At 59.9% G+C, this 22765-nt stretch overlaps 2 protein-coding genes across 4 annotated transcripts in view; both read right to left on the bottom strand.

Moving 5' to 3' along the window:
* The window catches only part of SLC12A5 (solute carrier family 12 member 5), a 30867-nt gene extending 20610 nt beyond the window's left edge, over positions 1–10257 (bottom strand). For 2 of the 3 annotated variants that reach the window (XM_040981062.1, XM_040981063.1), the window contains exon 1: positions 10104–10257. In XM_040981062.1, coding sequence (XP_040836996.1) covers positions 10104–10227 — 124 coding nt within the window. In that variant the 5' untranslated portion in view covers positions 10228–10257. Of the gene's footprint in view, positions 1–3154; positions 3458–10103 lie in introns of those variants that run through there. The other variant, XM_040981064.1, reaches the window with a different exon arrangement.
* Positions 10258–14951: 4694 nt separating this feature from the next.
* On the bottom strand, positions 14952–21566 carry MMP9 (matrix metallopeptidase 9). Its single transcript, XM_040981388.1, has 13 exons — positions 21061–21566; positions 20462–20694; positions 20064–20212; positions 19838–19966; positions 19575–19748; positions 19178–19351; positions 18782–18958; positions 18541–18696; positions 17378–17687; positions 17121–17260; positions 16669–16819; positions 16492–16595; positions 14952–15267 (listed from the first exon to the last, which is right to left on the bottom strand). Exons 1-13 carry the CDS (start codon positions 21193–21195, stop codon positions 15149–15151), a joined length of 2151 nt encoding a protein of 716 aa, XP_040837322.1. The 5' UTR covers positions 21196–21566; the 3' UTR covers positions 14952–15148.
* Between the last annotated feature and the right edge of the window lie 1199 nt (positions 21567–22765).

A 22765-nucleotide genomic window follows, 5' to 3' on the forward strand; every position in this document is an offset into this window, starting at 1 on the left:
GAGCCAGGGAAAGGAGAGCCAAAAGAACCGAGCTCAGCGGATCTGGATTCGTTTTCTCAGTGGGCAAATGGCTAAACTCTGCGAGCCTCAACCTCCTCCTCTGTCAAGGGGCATGACCTGCTCAGCCGGTAGGGGAGTGGGGATTCAAGGAAATGAGGGGCACGCAATGTACGCAGCATGCAGAAGCAGCTACCGCAACCATTACCATTGCGATTATTAGTAACATCCGTGCTGCCCACACAGCTCGGGCTCACCAGCCCGCCCTGTTCAACAGTAACATTGAGGGCGCTGTCTCCCGTGGTGACCTCTCAGTGCGGCTCAAGACCAGAAAGAGTAGACAGGCGAGGCCCTTTCCTTATGCTTTCACACCCTCCCGCTTCCCCAGGCTCTGCCTCCTTCGTGGGGGCGGAAGACGCGTAGCGGGCAGGAAGGTGGGCGTCCTGGCCCGAGACCCCGCAACTTGCGGCCCCGCACCAGTCTCCATGGCGACCGCGCGGGCCGAGAGCGCAGCGCCGATCCGGCCACGCGCCCCGCAGTCGCTTATGTAACGCGGCGCGCAGCGCTGGAGCCAGACTCCAGGCCGGATTCGGGCCAAGAGAGGAGAGAAGGGGAGGGGGGCGGCTTGGTAGGTAGGCTTGTTCTGGGTCTCGCCTTTCCCCTCGCACCCGCCCCGCCCCCCGGGAAGGGCGCCAACCTCCGGGCCTTGCCAGCCAGGGCCGGTGGCATCTCCTCCCTGGGACAACGGACCCATTGGTTGAGGGGGTTGGCTACTGAGCTTCTGGGTGCTCAAAGAACTGGACAGCCGGGGGTGGGGTGGGGTGGGGGGGAGGGCGGAAACTCGCCCTGATTCCCTCGAGCCAGGAGCCAGGGTGATGGTGATGCGGGAGCAGCGCGCGCTGATGCGGTGCAAGACGCTGGGCCAGACCGAGGCTGGGCCCTCCCCACCCCCGCCCCCTGGGAACCCTCAGCCCGAATCGGCTTTCAATTAAGCTGCTGCGGCCAGAGCTCCAGGGAAGGAAACAGGGGAAAGAGGGCTGGGGAGCCTCTCCCCACCCCCAGGGCTTAGGGTGGGCCTGAGGGAATCCCCAGGCCACCTTGGGGTAAGGAGGGGGCGCATCAGATCCCAAGGGAGAACAGGGGCCTGGGGACCAGTGTTAATATCCTTGAGTTCCTCTGCAGTCCAGATGGGCCAGTTCCTGTCTCTGGGTGGTTAACCTGCAGCTCCTGTGGCATGTCCCAAGACACCAGGGCCTCTTGACCTGACTGTCCCTTTTCCTTTCAGGTTCAGAAGGTCCTTAGCAATCCCCACCCTCCCTGTCTTCTCTCTCCCGGCCCAGATCCTACACCCTAGCTACAGAAAGACTGTCTCTGGATGGGCCAGCTACCCTCAGCACCCAGAGACCAAGGGGAAGGAGACAGAACTGAAGAGTTTCAGTCTCTTTCTGGCTTCCAACACACAATAGCCTCCTGTTCCAGGGAACCCCAGAGGCCTGAGGAAGCCTTGGTAGAGGAAGTGGGTGCTGGGGGTTTGGGGCCATACCTTGTTCCTGGGGAGCAGAGATTACCCCAGGGGCTCAGCCCCTTCCTCAGGCATCAGGAGGGGAGGCTGGATGGAAATCCCCACCCCACACCCCAGCGCTGCTGCAGCACACTCCACTTTGGCAACCCCCTCCCCCTGCAGCCCAAGCTGATGGGGAGGAGGTGAGCCCAGGGTCACTGGGGAGGTGGATGAGTTGGCCAGCTGGTAGTTTGCCCCCCTCCCCAGCTACCGCTGGGCAACAAGGCGGCCAGGAGGTTGCGGAGGTGGGGGAGCCTCAGAGCAAGAATCAGGGACCTTGGTGTCCCAAGCAGCCAGAGGTCCCTGACTGAGGTGCAGGGTCCCACGGACCTCAGTGAAGGCTTTTGGTCCCTAGAAGATCTTATTTCTTTAGCCCTCGAGGGCCCCTCAGCCATTTCCCCGGGCTGCGGGAGTCTCGGCCCAGAGGGTCAAGGCATGCCCAGGGGAGCGTTTGAAGGCGCTGAGCGCAGACGGCAGGGGCGCAGGAGGTGCACTAGTGCGCAGGGGACGCAGCGCCGCCCGAGGGTGGGGGGTGGGGGGTGGGGGGTGGGGGCGGCTGACAGCCGTGATGGATGGCTGAGGCCGCTGGGGGGCGGCGGGGGACCTGGGAGCTCGAGGGGGTGGCTGGCCCCAAGACCTCGGAGCGGGGTCGGGGGAGGGGGAGGGGGCGGGGAAAGGGACGCAAGCGGCCACAGGACTCGCTCCTAACCCCTGGGTTTCTGACGAGTCTCCGCACCCACCGCAGCGCGTCCGCAGTGTCCGCGCCACGGCGCCGCTGGGACCCCGTTTCCCAGGCCTCCCTGGGAATGCTAAGCTGAGCTAACTAGCAAGACTCCCCCTGCCTTGCCCTGTAAAGCTCATGGTCACCCTAGGGTACCCAGAGGAGGGGGGGGGGTAAGGGGAAGAAAGGAGGTGAGCCTGCTTCCCGTCCTGAATTAGGAGCCCACGGGGAAGCTAGAAGGAGATTCCGCAAAGTAGCGCTGAAAAATCTGTTGGGGGGAAGGGGGGAAGAAGGCCCGCTTCCCATTGAGGTCGGTCCTTGAGAAGCTTTTGGGGGGAAGGGGAGGTCCCAGATTGCATCAAGTGTCCCCTAAAGAGATACCGCAACCCAGACAGGAGCTGTCATATGGTCCCAGCCCCCCTCCCCCCTTAGCCACCTTTCCCCCCACCTTTCAGCTGTAAGTCTCAGAGTAAGGCACTGCAGCAGACTGCGTCCCCCCACCCCAAGCGCCACTGGTCCGGGCTCTGCGCCAGGACGCCCGGGTCCCTTCCCGGGAGCAGGAGCCCTCTCCCCGCCGTCCAGCTCCAAGTCAGCCCACCCCAACCTTCCCATCCCCTTCCCACCGCTTCCTCGGCTGGGCTGTCGTAGATCTGACCCCCCAAGCCGTGGGCAAAGACCACCCCCAGGCCCCGGGCTCTGCCCCCCAGCGCGGCGCATTCCAGCACCTCGGACAGCGCCTGGCGCATTCCAATGGAGCCGGGCTCCAGGCCGCCGCCGCCTGCGCCCAGCGCGGGTTCGCTGGCAGCTGCCTCGCCTGTTACCCCACAGCTTGCCTGTGTGCCTGCTCTCCTCGCCGCCCCCAGACCACTGCTTACCCGGGTTGGCGCCCCCATCGCCGTCCTCGCAGTCCGTCAGGTTGTTGAGCATGGTGGCGGCGGGGCGCCGGACCGGGGATGGCTGCGCCGCCTCGCCCGCGCCCCTCTGCCCGCCTGCGCCGCTCGCCCGCTCGCTCTAGCTCTGTCGCTCTCCGCTCCACGGAGGAAGAAGCTGCAGTGCCCGCCCGCCCGGCGCACACACACTCGCACACGGACACACGCTCACACCCGCGCGCGCGCCCCCTCGCAGCGGCGGCGCTGCTCACCTCATCCCGTATGCAGGAGGCGTGAGCCACTGGCGGGGCTTTGGGGTGGGGGGGTGGGAAGAGCGAGAGGGAGGGGAAAAGGGGACGAGGGCGGCCAGAGCGCGCCGGGTGGCCCCTTCGCAGGAAAACTGGGGGGTTTGCGCGGGTGGGGTGGATGCAGGGTTGCGGGGGGCGGGGACCTCGCCTCCCTTGAGCAGACGCAGATAACCCCCCCAATCTCCCGGCGCAGGCGGGGCCCAGCACGTGGGCAGGTGCCATCCCGCGCCCTAAAAATAACGGCAGGGAACTAGGTCGCGGCCGCGGGGAGGCGGCCCCGCAGCGGCTGCCTGACTGGGGGTCTGGAGTGACCCCCCTGGGAAAAGGAGAAGAGAACTGAGGCGGCGAGGGTGGGGGGGGGGGGGCGCGCCATGGAACGTGGAACCCTGGGTAGTCGACCTAAAGAGGCCAGCCCTGAAGGGGGCGCCGAACCAGACCCCCTCCCGTGTAGCTATTCAAGAGGTGGGAGCTGCAGGCACGTAGACCCCAGGGACCGGAAGCGAAGCTGTGTACTCTGCGTCGGGGCGGGCGGGGGTGGTGGTGTCAGGCCCTTGGGTTGCCTGGTCCATCCCATCCTTTACTGGAGTTAGGGACCACCTCCTGTCAACTCAGTGACCCTGCGATGAGACGCAGTTTGGAGTAGAGGAGGCAGCAGTGAGGTTCCGGGAGCTCCGACTCCCCAGCGGGGATGCTGCAGCCCGGTCAGAGGCTGGCCAGGGATGGGGGGTTGGGGGGAGGGCCGAATGAGGCCGCCTGTTGGTTGGGGACCAGATTTCCTCCTGGGGAGGCGAGTGTCTAATCCTCTAATCCAGGATTGCTCTCTGAGGCGTCCAGAGCTGACGTGCTCTCTGCACTCCTCCCCCTCCCGAGTGCAGATACACAGAAGCTTGGGCACCCCAGGGCCCCACAGCACCCCTAGAACCCGCTGGAGCCAGCAGTGAACACACCCCAGGAAGCTGCACTGTGGAAAACTGGCTCCTTTGAGTCGCTGGGAAAACTGCCCTCCTATGCAAGGGTGGGAGTAGACATGGCCGTCAGACTCGCCCTCCCTCACAATGCTAGCAGAGGGGCAAGCCCTTGGCTTCCAGTTCCAGCTTCCTGCTAATGCATGCCTTGAGAGGCGGCTCAAGTCTTTGTGTCCCTGCCACCCCACATGGAAGACCAGGATTGAGTTCTGGGCTCCTGATGGCTCTGGTTGTTGCATTTGGGAAGTGTCCTCTGTCTTGTCTCTCTCAGATATATTTGGCACAGTAGCTTAACATGCGGCTTGGAGCATCCACACCCCACTGCTCAACACCTGGTTCGGGTCCCAGGTGGCAGCAGGTGAAGGCTGAAGTATTCAGGTCCCTGGTTGAGTGCCTGGCCCCACCCTGGCTGTGACAGGCATTTGGGAAGTCAACCTTCATGGAAGTAGATGAAATCTTTCTCTCTCTCTCTCTCCCTCTCCTCCCTTCCCTTTCTCTCTCCATCAGCTTTTCAAATGCAATGAAAATAAATTAATTCCAGGAGGCTTCCTGGACTAGATAATGCACAGTTTTCATTTTACAGATAAAAACGTAAATAATCAAGGCCCAAGAAATGATTGTGAAGACAATGGCAGTCACAGAATCCGATCAGGAACCCAGTTCACTTCCCTCTCGTGTGGGACTCGCCTTCATCAACTCTTTTCTAAACTGGTGTTATCTCCAGTAGAAGGGACAAGGACAAAAGTCCCATCCAAGTGGCCCAGCAGCTCCTGGTTCTGGGTTCCACAAGAAGGGAACAGGAATAAGGCCTGAGATGAGCTTTCTCCCTGTTCTGGCACCTGGGCCTCAGAGCTGTGGGCTGGCGCGGCCTCTTGGCTGGCAGCTGGACGTTCAGTGGTCCCGAAGAGCCATGCACAGCCAGCAGAGACTCCGTGGGACCCCTACTCAGACTCCCTCGGACACATCCATCAGTGGTTTCCAGTTGGCTCAGCTGAGTGACCCAACAACCAGGGGTCACGGCCACTCGGTTTTGGGGATGTCTCATGGACTCTCTCAGGTGGAGGGTGAACCATGCAGACCAGGAACAAGCACCGGTATTCTTAGCTGCCCTGAGACAGCTAAGTAAGAACGGTGGGCTAGATTTTGACTGGTGATAGGGCTTGAAGGGCCAGCAGGAGGGCAAGGCAATGTTCAAGAATTTCTGAGCAGCCACTACACACAGTGGTGGTGGTGGAGATGGGAAATGGTGAAACGCATGAGTGAGTGAGTGTGTGTGTGTGTGTGTTTTCAAGAAGAGGGTGAGGGTTTCCGGCAGCCCCAGCTCTGGCCTTTGTCCCTGCGTTTGTGGCCCACAGCTGGTGAGGTTCTGGGGTGGAACCTCTGCCCACTCATGGAGTGAGCCCACCCATAGGCCCCTGGGGACTGCAGAAAGGGTTCCTCCCCGAGTGCTCCCTCTGTCTACACTCACTGGAATTGCCTCAGGAGACAGTGGTTCTATCCTGTCCCCTGTCCCCAAATTCTCTGGGGAAGTCCAGGCTCCTCTCTCTCTGAGCCTCCCTGCCTGCATGATCCTCTCCTGAGCATGCAGTGTTCTCCACCAACCCCAGAATAACGCCACGCATCCAGGGACTACATCAGGACCCCAGACCAAGGGAGGGGATGCGCTCCTCTCACTGGCCGCCCTTCCTCTCCAGAGGATTGGAACTCAGCCTGACTTCCAGCCTATCCTGCATGTAAAGCTCATTGCAAACTTGCCTGATAATGCCAACTTGGTATTGGCCAGCAAGAGGTGACCCCAGCTCTGCGCCCCAGGAATCCGATCCCAGCTCAGTAGCCATCCCCACCCAGAGCCCTAAGGGAACCTTCTGAGGGCAGCAAAAAAAGATGAAGAGCCATTCAGGGGTCCGTTTTTGAGCGCAGAAACTCTCAAACTCATCCTCTCTCCTTCTGTGCCTTAAAGAGGGAAGAATAGAGAAATACCTCCTGGGTACTGGGGTTTGGAAACTGGAAGATAATCTTTCTCTTCCCCCACTTATAGTGAAATTAGAGTCCAGAATGGGAAGGGACACATCTTCTGGATGGGGTGAACCTGTGATCCAGCAAGACTCTAACTCTGACCTCCAGGGCTCCACCCACTGGATGAGGGGTTGTCTACAAGAAGCTAGACCCCATGACTAGGTCCTTTTTCCACAAGAGGCAGGCCCGGGGCTCCTCCCGTACAGTTCAGCCCACCCTGCCCACCCTTAGATCCACAGAATGCCCTGCAGAACCTGGCCACCCACTCCCAGCCTTGGCCTCAGGGAGCCCGACCCCCTCCTCCTTCACCCTCCTCCTTCCCCAGCTGCAACCCCCAAACCTCCAGCAGTGAATTGATGAGTCCAGCACATCACACACTCCCCACACACAGGGCTCGCTGCAGAGCACGTCAAACACCACCGTCTCCGTGGCAACCGGGGGCTTAATTAACAGGCTGCAGCCCCATCACCATGGCAACGGCACCCCCAACAGCCCCCTGTTCCCCTGCAGACTCAGCCCATCTTCCCTCTTTCCCAATCCGGACCCCCTTCTCTTGCACCCACTCCTTGCTCACCCCACCCAGAGGGCTGAGGCCTGCAGATCGCTCCGGTTCATTGAGAAGAGAGACGGAGAGTGGAGGGGGATGAGAAAGAGAGAGGCCTATCACCATAGCAACTGCAGCCCCGTTCATAACCAGTTTGTTGCCATGGAGATTCCTAGGGCTCACCTTGGGCTGAGGTACTGGGCAGTGGGGTTCTGAGTCCTGGCGTGAGGAAGGAACAACTGGAGAACTCCTTGGGCAGAAGGGGAATCTCCATCCAAGCCCATGTGCCAGTACCAGCAGCACTCTTCCCAACTTACAGGTGCAGAGGCTGAAACTTGATTGGTGGGCTGGGGAGGCCAAGAGCTTAGTTTCCATGGTGGGAAGGATCTTCCTGCCGACCTCCTTTACATGGGTAAATTGTGGCCCCAAAACAAGCGTGCCAAGGCCACACCTCAGAGGCGGAGCGCCCTTGAGGGTTATCTGGTGGTGCCGCTGCACCCCTAGGCATGTGTGAGCCCCTCACACTCTGTCATGTTAACTCTTCTCCCTGAGGCACAGCTGGGAGGGCTGGGGAGAAGGGATGATGGAGAGTTTCTTGGGTCGCACCAGCCACTCACAGCTCCATTTGCCTCTCAGTCTTCCCACGTTCCAGGTGAGGCAACTGAAGTGTGTGGGCTGTGGCACAGCCCCGGCCTCCTCTCTCACCTCTGTCAGTGGTGGTCCCACTGACAGCTCAGCCCCTGGGAGCCCCAAGTAAAAGATAAGGATTGCTCTCACACATGTGTGACCTACAAACTCTCCCTCAACCTTTGCTAGTCCAGTGCCTGCTGCCGTCTCTCCCTTTGAGCCCAGCTGACAACCAGAGGAGGCACAGCAGCTCTCTGGGTCCTGAGCGCTAATGTGGAGAAGGGTGGACATCTGGTCTTTCGGTTAGGATGCCAGTTAAGACATGGTGCCCGGGTTGCGTTCCCGGCTCTGGCTTCAGACTCGAGCTCATCAGAGAATTCCTACCCCCCACGTGGGAGACAGATTGAATTCCCATCTCTCTGTTGAGAACCCGGCCCAGCCACAGCCATTGCAGGCATTTGGGAAGAACCAGCAGACAAGATAACTCACTCATTCCCTCTCCTTCCCAAATCCATCGTTTTGGAAAGGACACCTGTGGAAATGAGACCACAGGACCATCACTGTCCCCAGAGAGTCTTCTCCCATGTTTGCATGCTGGGTGTGTAAAGCTGTCCCATGCGTCACTCCAACTATCCTCAAGGTTTGCCCAGGTACCCTGGTGTTCATGCCACAGCCAGACACAAGATTGAACACATCCCCATGGACACCAACAGGCCAGCAGGGCAGGGACACACAGATGAACTGATCCGCTGAGCACCCCACGTGCCAGCAGGGGTAGCATGGGGCATTACTCCCTTCAGACACACGCACAGCCTCCCAGACTCACATTTTGCACACAGCTCTGCACACCCAAGCCTGAAGGCTATATTTTGCTTCGGCTGCGCAGGAGTTTGAGTGGGAAGAACAAACAATCCCCTTGGGACAAGACAGGAGGCCTTGTTACTTCCCAGGCAGGGGCTAGAGCGTGGGAGGAGAGAGAGCAGTTGTGTGGCAGGGAGCCCACGGGAACGGCTCCTTGGAGGAAGGGCCACAGCGCCTCAGCCCCAGGCTCCAGGGCTGGAGCTCAGGACACAGAGATCCAAGGCTGAGGGGCTCCATCACTGCCTCGTGCCCCCCATGGTATACACAGCAGGCTGGGAGCATGGGGAAGTGAAAAGTATTTTGAATGGAGGCAAAATGAGTTGTATGTTACAGCATGAGCTGGAAGAAGGGGTAAACACAGACAGTTGTTGGAGCAGACAGGAAGGAGTTCCATTGACAATTGAAGAACCTGGCTAGGGCAGGACTGGAGGCCACCAAAGCAGCCAGGAGGCTATGGCCAGTGTCCCGAGAGGGACTTGGGAAACAGGACAGTGGCCACGTTCCGGTGAGGTTTAGAGGCCAGGGGCTAGGGGTTCAGTTGGATATGATGGCGTTGCTAACTGCCCATGCCTTTTTGACTTGGCTGTCTGAGAGGCTCTTAGAGCTATTCCTAAACACCAGACAAGAGGTAAACATGATGGCAAACACGGGGCGTGGAAGGGAATTCTGGTAGTCAAGGCCAGCCTATCGGGGGCACGCAGGAGCCTCGGCCCCGGCTTGGTCGCCTGCACCTGCAGGACAGCGGTGGCCACAATCCCTGTCCAAGACCACAGCGCTTGTGGGAGCTGGGGCGCCTGCAGCCCAGGCTCGTTCACCTGCGGCTCGGCAGCGACCCCTGGCGGCCCGGGGAGGCGGCTCCTCCTCCTCTTCCTCCTTTCCCCCTTCTTCCTCCTCCTCCTCCTTCCCCCAACACCCGGACCGCTCCGACCCGATTCGCTTCCTTCCTTCCAGACCCGGGGAGGGAGAAGCCCCAGCTGAGTGCTCCCAGCCGGGGACACTCGCGTACTGCCCAGGGGTCATTGCTTCCCCTCCTCTCCCCTTTGCACCCGGCGGGGTACCTTCCGTTACCAGGCTGTGCCCTGAGCACGCACCACACCTCCCCACCTACCCCGGCCCCTTCCGGAGCTGGAGCAAGAAGGGGGCTCCGTGCGACCGCCAGGACCAGGACTGCAGTCCCCGCGCGGGGTCCCCCTGGGTCCAGCTGTCCAGGCTCCACACTAACTTCCCTGTCTGGGAAGGAGCACACGGTGGCGAATCCAACAAGCACCCACGGACCTGCCGACCTCCCCCACCTCGGGCCCAGCCCCCACCCGGCGCACTGCCATCCCCCCAGGATCCTCCCTTGAACCACGCAGCCCGCGCCCCCTGCCCCGATCTCGCCCCTTACTCTGTAGTCCCCGTCGCTTCAGTGCCCACTCGGGTCCCAGCCCCTCCATCGCCAGGCCCGCCCCTCCGCCGGACGCCCCAACTCATCCCCTGGCCGCGCCCCCTTCCCGGGCCCCGCCCACCTGAGGCTGGCCTCTCCTCCCCCCCTGCACACTTGGGGTTCCGACGTCGGCGGTCTCGGGGTCTCCGCCTCCCGCCATGGGACCCCCCTGGACCGCGGTCACAGCCCCGCCGCCCGCGGCCTCTACCTTTGCCGTCTTCCCCGGGGAGGCGGCGGGGGTCGGCCACCGAGTGCCGCCGGGACTCCGCGTCGGGGGCGGCTCGGGCGGGCCCCGCGGCGGGCAGGGAGGTGACGGTGAACCTGCGGCTCATGGCGCCCAGAGCCCGCCCGGATCGCACAGTGGCCGCCGCCGCCGGGGCTCCGGGCGGGAGAAAGAGCCGATCCCCCCTCCACCCCCCAATTCTCCGCCCGCCGCCCCCCGCCGGACGCGGCGCGGCGCACGGTCCTAGTGCCCGCTGGGCCGCACTGCCCTGACCGCCCTGGCCGCTGGCCGCTGGCCCCGGCCTCCCAATCCCGCGGGCGTCTCCCAGACACCGCGGGGTCCGCTCTTGGATTCGTTCAACGCGTTGTGGGTGGTGCCGGTGTTTCAGGCCCCCTTGGGGGGCTGATCCAGGCACTGGGCGGCCGGAGAGGAGTGTGCATCCGATGGAGGAAAGGGGGCAGAGGGGCTGTGAGTAGGCAGGCAGACTCTGGACTGGGGTGTGCTGAGGGGATAGGGCTGTGCGCCGGAGGAGGACAGAGAACTCCAAGGCCTCCCAGAAGGTGGATACCTGCTCTACAAGGATCTTGGGGGCAGGGGGAGCAGGTGTTAACACCCCGAGGTGGGAAGGAACCAGGCAGGGGCCAGGCAGGGCGATTTCCCCTCTCCCCACGTCTGGAAGAAGCGAGGGACGGGAGACAGCAGACAGCACCCCCGGAGTCTCCAGGCCCTTTGTGGTGACCCCAGGGATGTGTGCCCGAAAGAGACTCTGTCCGTGCGTGCCTCTAGCCACATGCAAGGGAATGAGCGAAATTTACAAGACATCATTCATAAAAGCCCCAAACTGGAAACCACCCAAATGCCCATCAATAGTAAAATGGATCAATTATGGCACATTCACACAGTGGGACACTACATAGGGCCAAGAATGAATCATCTGGGGCCAGCTCGATGCTCCAGAAGGCAGAACTGCCACCTGCAGCACTGGCATCCCGTATGGGCATCATTTCAAGTCCCAGCTGCTCCACTTCCCATCCAGCGCCCTGCTAACAGCCAAGGGAAAGTGTTTGGGATCCTACCACCCACGTGAGAGATCCAGAAGAAGCTCCTGGCTCCGAGCTTCACACTGGCCCAGCTCTGGCCACCGTGACCATTTGGGGAGTAAACCAGAGGATGGAAGATTTCTCTGTGTCTCTCTCTGTAACTCTGACTTTCAAATAAATACATCTGTTTAAGAACAATCTACAATTTACAGGACACTATAGGTAAATTTCGCAAACCCAGCGTTGAGCAAGAGAAGCCAGACACAAAAGCCCACATCCCTCAAAACAGTGTTTAAGGACAGAACCGGCGTCTGTGCTGCGGGGAGTAGTGACAGGACATGGCTGCGGAGCAGCGGCCTGAGGGACGCCACGGGTGCTGAGGTCAGTCCCCCGATCCGGGTGCTGGTGACATGGCTGCATTCGGTTTGGAACAGCTGTTGGAATGTGTATTGTATTAGAGCAGTGGTTCTCGGTGGAGCCACGCTACTCGCCGGGGACATTTGCTAATGTTCAGAGACATTTCTGGGTGTCACACTGGAGGGGGTTAACTGACATCTGGCAGCTGAAGGCCACTGCTGCTGTCTGGGTTTGCAGCAAGGTGAAGTGGCCCTGAGTCACAAGTTGGCCTCCCTGTACCCTGCGCCCACGTTGGGGAGCAGGGAAGGGTTGATGCTGAATGGGGCCTGGCAACTCGCCCACCATCTCCTTGGAGGAAGACGCCTACAATGTTAGGATGGTCCCCACCGACCGTAAACAATTATCTGGCCCCAAGTGTGAGTCATGCTGACGTTGAGAAACTCTACCCAAACATCACAAGTGTAAAGTACCGACTCCTAGATTTGATGATGGAACAGTACTTTCTTTGGTTTGTTTTGTTTTGTTTGAAATTTTCTTTATCTATTTGAAAGAGAATGTCACCTGCTGGTTCTGTCCCCCAAATGCACTGCGCTGAGTGGGGCAGCAGCCAGGAGCTGGGAGTTCAGTCTGGGTCTTACTCATGAGCAGCAGGGGCCCACCAACTTGACCTCAACTTGACCCCAACTTGACCCTTCCTTCCCAGCTGCCTGGCCAAATCTTCAAGAACAGGAAGCTGGATCGGGAGCAGGGCCAGGACAGAGGCCCAGGCACTCCTGCACAGGATGTTTGCATCCCAACCGCTACGCCCAACGCTGGCTCTCCACTCAGGTTCAAGGTTCAACTGGGGCAGACAGTGTGGTCTTGCCTGCAGGAGCAGGTTTGCAGAGGGTTGGGTTGGGCTACGTGGAGTTCAGAGCGGAGGTGAGCACGGGGGGGCCGGGGGGGGGATGAAACCGAAGTCTTTAGCAGAAAGATGCTATTTAAGGTTGTAGGGCTAGACAAGATCACAGGGCAGGAGTGTACATGGAGAGGACTGGGATTGCGCGTAGAGGCACTCTGTCATTTAAAGGATAGAAACAGGAAGGCTTGGCCAGCCCCAGGGGAGGAGAGGGCAGCCAGAGGGATGTGGGGTGGAGAGGGCGTCCGAGGCACCAAGTACAGAAGGAGCATTTTGACAAACAGCATGCCCAGAGCCTGTTGCAGGAGCAGGGGCTGGGATGGGAGCGGCATGGAAGAGGGTTTACAGAAGGGGAGGAGGTGACTCCAGAGGTGTCGGGAATGGGGGGAACCATTGCAAGCCAAACTGGAAGTGGCTGAACAGAGAATGGGGGGGCTGAGGAAGTTGAGGCAGAGTAGAGACCCTGCTTTGGGGAAGTCTCACTGTGAATAGTAACTGGATGGGGGGATGGGGTGCAGGCAGACGGAGAGGTGGAATAATACTGAAAGGCAGAGGTCAGGAGGACTTTTACTGGCCAGTACAGAGGCTCAACAGGCTGATTTTCCACCTTGCAGCACTGCCATCCCGTGTGGAAGCCAGCTTGTGTTCTGGCTGCTCCACATCCTGTCCAGCTCCCTGTTTGTGGCCTGGGAAAGTACCAGAGGATGGCCCAAAGTCTTGGGACCCTATGCCCACGTGGGAAACCCAGAAGAAGCTCCTGGCTCCTGGCTTCGGATCGGTTCAGCTCTGGCTGTTGTGGCCATTTGGGGAGTGAACCAGTGGATGGAAGATCTTCTCTCTGTCTCTTCTCCTTGCTGTGACTCTGGCTTTCCAATAAAAATGAATAAATGTTTAAAACAAAAATGAAGGATTTTAAAGAAGCCATGGCAGGGCCATCTCGGGATGGGAATTTAACCTAGCAGTTGAGACACCTGTGTCCCAACATCCATGCCTGCACTGAATCCCCGACTCCAGCTTCCTGGGAAAGCAGAGGCTGGGCAGCAGCGGGGATGGGTCTAATAGTTAGGTTCTTGCTTCCCATGTGGGAGACCTGGATGGGCTTCCTGGCTCCTGGCTTTAACTTGGCCCAGGTACAGCTGTTATGGTCATTTGAGAGGTGAACCAGCAGATGGACATTCTCTCCAATATTTTTTGAAAGAATGTTTGCAAGCCAATGGGAACAAGTAATTTCTGAGCAAGAAATGGATGACTAGGGTGAGAGAGAGGCAGCTTGGGAGGTGAGCATCTGGGCTGTTTCTGATACTCGCAGAGTGACACGCCAGAAGCCTGGAGACCTGAGCTGGTCTCCTTCACCTGCCACCCTCATGCTTCAGTGCCCAGGCTGTCCTGTGAGGGCAGAGCCATCCAGCTTTGCATTCATTCGGACGTTCTCATCTAGCCCAGGCCGTCATCCCTCCCTCAAGCAGCCCCGAATCCACTCCCCTGAAATCCAGCTGCCACCTCCACACCCGTCTATTCCCCCAAACACTCGGTCAGGAACCCACTTTCCAATCACCAGTGTCCAGCTGTGAGACTTTGGGTGAATTGTGTCAACTTCTCAACTAGGTTTTCTTCTGTGAAATGGTGGGGGAAGACGTGATGACAGCACAATGCAGTACACAGCGGCAGCGGCACCAAAAGGGAGTCATGGAGTCTGTCTCATGGGCGTTTCACCACAGACCCAGACAGTGCCAGGCCAGCCACCATCATCGTGCTGTCTCCCCAATATTTGCTTTATCTACTGCCTTATTGTGCATTTGGGTAGTCCCACTTTCAATAATACTTCTGTCATCAACACCCTTCTATGTGCTGTTTTCCACACATAGAAACATAGCCCTGACTCTTAGGTTTAATGATTCTTCAGAAAACTCCTTCTAAGAAGACCAAGCCACTCGCACAAGAGGAAACTTTGGCTCATCTTCCCCAATTCAGTTCTAGCTCAGGGGTCACCTGGACAGGAAAATGTTCCCTGGCCACAACCACAACGTGGGGGTCGGGGGGATCACACATGTATGGGCACACATGTGCGGGGACATGGTATGTGCATGCGTAAACACTCATGCACATTAGTGTGGAACATCACACACTGGGTTTTGTCCAAGTATGACCCACTCGCCACCCCCTGGCAGATTCCTTGTCGTTGAACTCTCCCTGGGGATGGCACGTGCAGACCACGCTCCCAGCAAGCTCCCAGGTGGCTCCTGTGGGCTCTGAACTGTGCCAACAATTGAGAGGCTCCCGTAGGCAGGAGCAAAGTCCACTCAGCTCCCTCTCCCGGTGCCCAGCTCCCAGGAGGAGCTCCGCTACCCGGAGAAGCTCAACAATTGCATAACGAATGAACAAACAGGCTGACCGCTTCCTAGAGGCAATCGCATCAACACCTTCCCAACAGGAAGGCCCGGATGGGCTGTCGGCTGCGAGGTGCGGAGAGCACTTTAGGGAAATTCAGCACACACGTGTGTGCACACACACATGCACGCACGCACAGACTCCGCTCCAAACGGTTAAAGAATTGAGTTTATTAGAAACATTCCCTCAAACAAAGAAAGGTGAGAAGACAGGGGCCCAGCCCACCTCCACACCTCCCTCTCCTCCAGGACAAATGCCCAGTTTGTGTCCGGCACACTGGCTCCGTCCCCACCAGGGGCAGTCCCCACAGGGACTCGGCCCATGCTGCTGTAGCAGGGCCCCCCGTCTCAGTCCTCAGGGCAGTGCAGGATGTCAAAATTTATGTAGCCCACTTGGTCCACTTTGTTCACCTCGCTGCGGGCACTCACACGCCAGAAGAAGTGGTCCTGGCAGAAGTAGGCTTTCTCTGCAGGCAACACAGTGAGAATGGTGACTTCAGTCCTGCCCTCCCCACCCCCAACACAGACACAAACAAAACCTATGCAATCATTTCTTCTACCTGTTCTAGATCTGAGTTTTTTTTTCTTTCCCTTTTTATTTTTTCTAAAAGGAAGAGTGTCAAAAAGATAACACAGCAGATCTTCCATCCACTGGTCTGCTTTCTACAAGGTCACAACAGTTGGAGCTGAGCTGATCTGAAGCCAGGAGCCAGGAACTTCTTCCAGGTCTCCTATGTGGGTATAGCATCCCAAGGACCTGGGCCACCCTCTGCTGCTTTCCCAAACGCCTTAGCAGGAAGGTGGGGAAGCGGAGCAGCCGGGGGCTCTAACTAGTGATCGGCGAGGTTTGCCCGCCACATCTGCTTCTCCCCTGTCTGCACAGAGCAGTCGAGAACACACTCCACACGTCTTGTGAATCAGCTAACAAGAGGATGAACGGACGGATGATCTATCTCATAATTCATCAACGTCCTCTGAGAGACACACACACGGAGAACTGAAGGGGGGCACAGCAGCTGCCCAGGCAGGGTCTAGGGGGAAAGCAGCTGCCCTCGGCTAGAGATGACCTTGATTTGTTGTAAGAACAGCCGGTGCACAGCAAATAACACGAGTTGTGAGGGGACGGGACCCGATCAGGCTAGCTTCTCTGACCTTGGAACTGGCCTGCAACCACTCCTAACGCCACTGCCCTCCACTCCTAACACCCCTCCCCTCACTGGACAACGGTCGCAGCAGAGGCTGGGGTGTCCACAAAGGAGAGGTGACAAATGGCAGGTCATGTGCCAGTTCTGACAAAACAGTTTTGGTGGGAGAGTTAACAGTTCCCAAAGGGCAAGGGAAAGAAAGCCTAACCCACCTTGCAGAAGAGGAACCTGGGGGTCTACAAAGTGGCCACTCGCTGTGTCCCCAAAGGCAGCTGGGGGTGAAGGGTTTAGCACCTTACCGGGTAACTGTGGTGTGATAAGGGAATTAAAGTCCTCCAAGCCACATAGCCAGGGGGGCAAAGAGACCTGTGTCCAGTTCGGCTGTGCCCTAGCCAAGGCCTCCCCTCTGTGGGGACCTTGTCAATGCTTGGAGCCACACGCTTTAAGGTCCAAGAGCATCAGTCACTCTGCCCCGTTCCCAAGGCGTGTGAGGCCAGCGTGGACCACCCCACCACCACCCGCTGCCACACTTCGTCCAGCCCTCACCTTGGTACTGGAAGATGTCGTGTGTGTTCAAGGGCACCCCTGGGAACATCTGCTCCACGGGAGTGGCACTGCTGGGATCCACCGTCTGCGTCTTCACGTCGAACCTGCAGGCAGACAGACGCTGAGGCGCGGGCGGTGGGCGGCGGGCGAGCGCCCCCTGCCGGCGGCGGCTCTCACCTCCAGAAGCGCTGCCCGCTGAACAGCAGCGCTTTGCCCCCGCTGCGCGGGAGGACGCCAGTGACATGGGTCACCTCCCGGCCCAGACCCAGCTTGTCCAGACGCCTGGGGCCCAGCACTGATGCTCCTGAGTACACCCACACTTGGCGGCCTGCAGGGAGGAAGGATGCCGTCAGCCGGAGGGAGGAGCAAAAGGGAAGCCCTGAGTCCCCTTGCAAGGGGGTGGGGCGGGGAATGGATACCCAGCGTGGCCCCTCGGGGCTGCGCTTCTCTCTGCACCCCAGGTCGGAGCCGCAGGCGACTGCGCGAGGGTGCGGTGTGGAGCCCGGCGGTCACGCAGGCCTCTATCCTCGTGCACCATTGCATCTGCTATGACGGCTTTCAAGGCCCCCCAGTCTGGTGGGGCTGCAGGGGCTGGGGCGGGGGAGGGGCAGGGAAGACGAGAAACGGACCCGAGAAGAAGAAAAGCTTCTTGGTGAGCGGCTCCTCAAAGACGGCGTCCAGCTTGGCGGGCAGTGCGGGCCAAGTGTCTGTGATAAGGAAGGGGCCCTGCGACCGGCGTCCCCTGCCCTCGGAGAACTTCCAGTACCTCCTGCGCACGCGAAAAGAGGAAGATGCCACGCTGGACCCGATTCCAAGGCCCCCGGGGAGGGTGGGGGCACACAGGGACCCCCTCCCTCGCGCACGCGGCCCCACCCTACCCCCTCACCCGTCCTTGAAGACCAGCAGCTGGTTTCCGATCTCGGCAATGGCATCGAAGACGTCCACTACACAGACGTCATCAGCTGGGTCCCAGGGCGCTGTGGGCACAGCCGAGGGGCCGGCCGTGGGCGGCCCGGTAGGGCCAGCTGAGGGAGCACCGGTGGGGCTGGTGGTGGGGGGCTCAGAGGGACGCACAGTAGGGGGGCCAGTGGGGCAGACAGTCGGGGGAGCTGTAGGCTGTGGTTGGGGGGTGGTGGTGGTAGGCTGTGGCTGGGTGGTGGTGGCAGGTGGTCGAGGCTGGGGGTCAGGGTTAGGACCTGGAAGGAGACAGCAAAGGAACTGCTCTGGGGGGGGCTCATCTCACCACCCCCCTTAACTTAACAGGTGCTGTCTCCTGCACACACTTGCCTGGTGGCAGGGGCAGAGCCTGCCTAGGCCCAACCACTAACACTCATTTACCCAAACCATGGGTTGGATCCAGCCCCGGCCACACCCACAGGCAGGTGGGCAAGACGCTTTCTAGGGCTTTCATGAGAAATACAAGTGCCTTGAACAATGCATGCTGCTGGCTGCTCTGGCCTTCAAACGAATGGATGAAATAGGATCGAGAACCTCCTTGTTTTAAACCCCATTTATCTGTGTCTTTAAGAAAGTGAGCCCATTGCAGGTGCAACTCCCCTCACAAGCCTTGTGCCAGGGCTGCAGAGGTTCTGCCCAAAGCCGGCAACCAAGAGCTCACAGGGGGACCCACCTCCACACACCCCTGGCTGGCAGCTGCCATCCAGGGGGGCAGCACTGGAGGCAGCTGGACAGCTCCAGCTCCTCAGATGGGACGCCAGGGGCTCACTGAGGGGTCTGCCCCCTCTTCACTTCAAAATGAGGAATGAATGGGACAGTAATGAGTGACGAGAGCCATGAAACATGAACCCCTCTAGCATGCTTGCTCCATGCCAGCATCCTTCTAACTCACAACGCGCTCACATCTGGTGAAGCAGGTGCTGTGCTCAACCCCCCCTTATTGGTGCGGAAATTGACTTGTCAAACTTCTTCATGGACCCCCCATCTCCACTCAGACAGATGTTTCTGGCCCAACACCTGCAGCCCACCTCTGACCGTTCTCCATTCTCCAACACGGAGTACGGCCCTGCCCTTCCTCCTTCCAGGTCTCACCATACAGTTTCTGGATGCCGTCCACATCATCTGCGTGCAGTGGAGACCCTTCCAGGTAGCGGTACATGGGGTACATGAGCGCCTCTGGAACGGTCGAGTGGTCCAAGCCCAGCGCGTGGCCAAACTCGTGGGCTGCCACAAGGAACAGGCTGTACCCTGTGGGGAGGCCGGAGGCCGTGAGCGCCATGCCCACCGCAGCCCGCCGCCAGCCCCTGCCATCCTCATCATCATCACCGCCCACCTCGGTCAGGACAGAAGCCCCACTTCTTGTCATTGTCGAAGTTGGAGGTGGTGGCACACCACAGGCGCCCGTCTCTGCGGCCCTCGCTGGTACAGCTCGAGTACTCCTTGCCCAGGAAAACGAAGGGGAAGACGCACAATTCCCCAGCTGAGTTGCCCCCAATCACCGTAGAGTCCGCTGGAAAGGACGGGGGGGGGGGGGGTCAGGTAAGCAGAGGGGGTGTAGGGAGGACCGGGAAGAAGCTGCTGAGGGATTCCTGGAGGCCAGCTGCCAAGGCCTAGGGGGCACAGTGGAGCACAGCCAAGGAGAAGCTTGGTGGATGGGGCGGGGCGGCTACTGTGGGGACTCCAGAAGTAGCGCAGAGGCCCGGCCATGCTGGGCAGCGGGGCTGCATACCTCGGGTTGGGCAGAAGCCGTAGAGCTTGTCCTGGTCGTAGCTGGCGGTGGTGGCACACCAGCGGAGGCCGTCGGAACGGCCGTCAGTGGTGCAGGCCGAGTAGCTACGGCCCTGGAAGGTGAAGGGGAAGTGGCAGGGCTTGCCGTCCGCATTGCCGTCCTGGGTGTAGAGTCCTAGCAGGAATCTCGTGGTTATCCACAAGGGCCACCCGGCTCTGTGCTCCCCCAAGGACTCCTGCTGACCATTCTCTCCCTCCTTCCCCCTCCTCATCTCATAGACCGGAGGCCTGGACGCCAGGGCAGGACTTGCAGGCTCCACAGCCCCCACAGTTCTGGACCCTTGGGAGGCTGACGGAGCGAGGAGCGCTCCTGCCTTTTGCCAGGACCCCAAACTCACTTTCGCTGGGGCAGAAGCCAAAGCGCTGGTCAGTGTCGTAGTTGGCCGTGGTGCTGCACCAGAGCATGCCGTCGGAGCGGCCATCTGTGGTGCAAGCGGTGTAGGAGCGGTCCTGGAAAGTGAAGGGGAAGTGGCAGGGGGCGCCGTCGGCGTTGCCGAAGTAGGTAGGAACCACTGCAGGAGGAAGACGAGAGAATCCAGTCAGGGCAGCTGGCGATGGGAGGCGTGAAACTTATGGGCACCAGCAGGACCGGGGGTCTCACCGACGCCCTTGCCCAGGGTCCACAACTCCTCGTCGTCGAAGTGGGCATCTCCCTGGATACCGGGGCCTGGGGGAAAGGCGTGTGCCAGGAGTCCATCTTTGCCGTCGAAAGGGTACCCATCTCCGTGCTCTGAGGATGCGAGTGGAGAGAGGAGTTAGTTCGCCGGGTCAGGACACCACCGCTCTCCGTGGCCCGGCCTCCTCCTCCCCTCCCCCAGGGGTCTCACCCGCAACCCCAAACTGGATGACGATGTCTGCGTCGCGACTGTACACGCGAGTGAAGGAGAGCGGCGTCACCGCGCTCCAGAGCGCAAAGGCGCGGGCAAACGCGTCGTCGATCACGTTGCGCGGCAGGTCTTCCGAGTAGTTCTGAATCCTGTAAGAGGGACCCACACGAGGGGGTAAGGGGCAGGCAGTGAGAGGCCTGAGCGAGGCAGTAGTGGGAGCCCTGCAGACACAGTGCTCCCTGCTCTCAGGGCACTGAGACCCGGGGCACTCAGTTTGCACCTGGGAGGACCTGGTTTACATGACCCAGTTCCCCACAGCGAAAACAGAGGCACTCAGAGCGGCAGCCTGCAGACTAGGTGGTGGACCAGGGGGACCTGCCCAGGCCAGGAGGGCTCACCAATATGTGATGTTGTGGTGGTGCCACTTGAGGTCACCCTCGAAAGTTTGGAATCTGCCCACATCCGGGACTCCGCAACGCGGTGCTCGCATGGCGTCCAGTGTGGCGCTGTCCAGCTCACCCGTCTGGGGCAGGGCTAGCTGCTTCTGCAGGCGCAGCAATGCTGCGGGAAATGCCTGGTTCCCTTGGTGGATGCCAGCTGGCTTGGTGTAACCATAGCGGTACAGGTACTCCTGGATGGGGGGAGGAGAGCGAAGGCGGAAAAACAGATACATACTTGAGCCTTTGGGCTCCCCTCCTGCACCCAGCCCTTGCTTTCCCCACAGGTGCTCAAGGGACTACCGCATCAAACTCCTGCAGACATCCTCAGCCCCTCCTCGCCCCTGGACACCTGCCCCAGGGCTTGCTCCCTCTGTTCACGCCCACGCAAACCCTCCACACACACATCCCACTCTGCATCATTGCTCACCTAGAAAGCCCTACTACTGCTCCTTCCTGGCCGTCACTGTCCAGCACTCCCCCAGATTTCCTCCCCATCACTGCCGACCCCTGGACATCTCTGACCCCCCATCATGCCCTCAAGTCATGCCCTGATCTACCTCTGCCAGCTGCCGGTCGGTGAGGCTGCTTCTCAGCTCTCCAGGGAAGACCACGACGGTGGGCTGGCGGCGAGGGGCAGCAAAGCAGCAGCCCAGCGCGAGGAGGGCCAGGACCACAGGCTGTCCGGGACTCATGGTGAGGGCAGCAGGGTCTGGCTGCAGCAGCCCCGGTAAGGGCGCTTTAAAGAGGCACCCCTAGCTAGGTGACCCCGCCCCGTCCTCCAGGCGAGTGCTGACTCAGGGGCCGGTGGAGGTGGGGGGGGGGCGGGGATAGGACAGCCCCAGCATGAGAAGGCAAACGGGTTTTCACCACCACCTCCTGCAGTCTCAGCTACTGCCGAGTCAGGCAAGACCCCAGACCCACAGGAAACCACATGTCCTCAGGGGAGGGGTTGGTTGGGTTTTGCAAACTGCAGCGTTTGTGGGAACGAGAGGGAGAGGCCCCAAGTGTTCATGGGAGACGAGGAGACGCCCTGGGATCTCCTGAGGACACCCCACTCGGTCCATCCTTGACCTTCTGTGCACGCCCTCCCGCCTGGGTCGGAGCAGTTCTCCCCACCCCCCACCCGCCATGGCCCTCTCCCTTCCCCCCTGGAAAGCCCTTCCCTGACTCAGCTTCCTGCTCCCTGCTGCAGCTGGGCGGAAGGAGTGGGCTCTTGGAGGCAGCACTTGGGGGAATTCCACCGGGACAACCCCGTCTGACAGGCTGCATCCTCAGGGCACTGATGGGGTGCGCTCCGGGCACCTGGGAGCCGGCAGACAGCCACGGGCACGCCACGCAGCCTCACCCCTCTGGACTCCTACCTTCAGTCAGAAGCAGGCCCTCCAGGCCCAGCATGGGATGCACCAGTCAGGGCACTGCTTAGGGTGTCTGCATCCTGCACGGAGTGCCAGCTCTGCTTCTTATCTAGTTTCCTGCTAATGTGCATCCTGGCAGGCAGCAGGGGCTGGCTCAGGTGTCAGATCCAGCGGCTCCTGCCAGCTATGAGGGACACGCAGTCTGAACTACAAGCTCCAGGCTCAGCGCTGTTTAGCCATCTATGAAGTCAACCAGTAGAGAGAAGGCAGCTAGCATTCTCTCCCTGTCTCTCCTCTCCCTCTCTCTCTCCCCAGCCTTTGAATAAAGAAGCCTTTAAAATCATCTCTTTGTGAGGTGAGGATGAACTACGTTTAATACACGAAATGCTTAGCATATGCTATGTTCCTGATGCGTATACAGTTTTAAGGATCAAGGCCCCCACCATGAATCTGACCTCAAACCAGGACCTGTAGTAGGGCTTGGGCTCTAAGCTGAGTCCATACCTTCCCGGTTCTGGGTTCTCCACCAGCCCTCTGTGTCACACCAGTGCTCCAGCCCCACTTGCCAGCACTAGTCCCAGGATCCCGCAGCTTGCACCCCCCCATTCCCTTCCAGGCAATCTTATGTGTCTGCCTTGTAGGTGAAGAAAACCAGCCCCATTGAAATGCTGTGTTTAAAGAGCCTACTACGTGCTGGGTGGTTTCTGTGTTTGTCTAATAAATGCATCTTTATGGAGACGGAAGTAATTAACTTCCTCAATAGGAAAGCAGAAGCTCTGAACTTCACTAATTAGTGAGCAGCTGCTTTGGGGTCACACAGTCCTGCAGTGCAGACCCAGCTTGGCCAGTTCCCGGCTCTGTGACCTTGGGCAAAGTCAGCTCACCTCAGAGACGCCATCAGACTTTT

This window comes from Ochotona curzoniae, unplaced genomic scaffold, assembly GCF_017591425.1.
Source record: "Ochotona curzoniae isolate NIBS_2020 unplaced genomic scaffold, NIBS_Ocur_1.0 contig_3520, whole genome shotgun sequence".
NCBI classification, from domain to species: Eukaryota; Metazoa; Chordata; class Mammalia; order Lagomorpha; family Ochotonidae; genus Ochotona; species Ochotona curzoniae.

What these genes read in the sequence shown, in the direction of transcription:
- MMP9 (XM_040981388.1), bottom strand. Translation starts at nt 21,195, where the DNA reads ATGAGTCCCGGACAGCCTGTGGTCCTGGCCCTCCTCGCGCTGGGCTGC. An exon ending in CATCCAGTTTGGGGTTGCGG is followed by an intron (nt 19,967 to 20,063) that starts GTGAGACCCCTG and finishes TCGCATCCTCAG; the next exon opens with AGCACGGAGATGGGTACCCT. An exon ending in GAAGCTTTTCTTCTTCTCGG is followed by an intron (nt 16,820 to 17,120) that starts GTCCGTTTCTCG and finishes TCCTCCCTGCAG; the next exon opens with GCCGCCAAGTGTGGGTGTAC.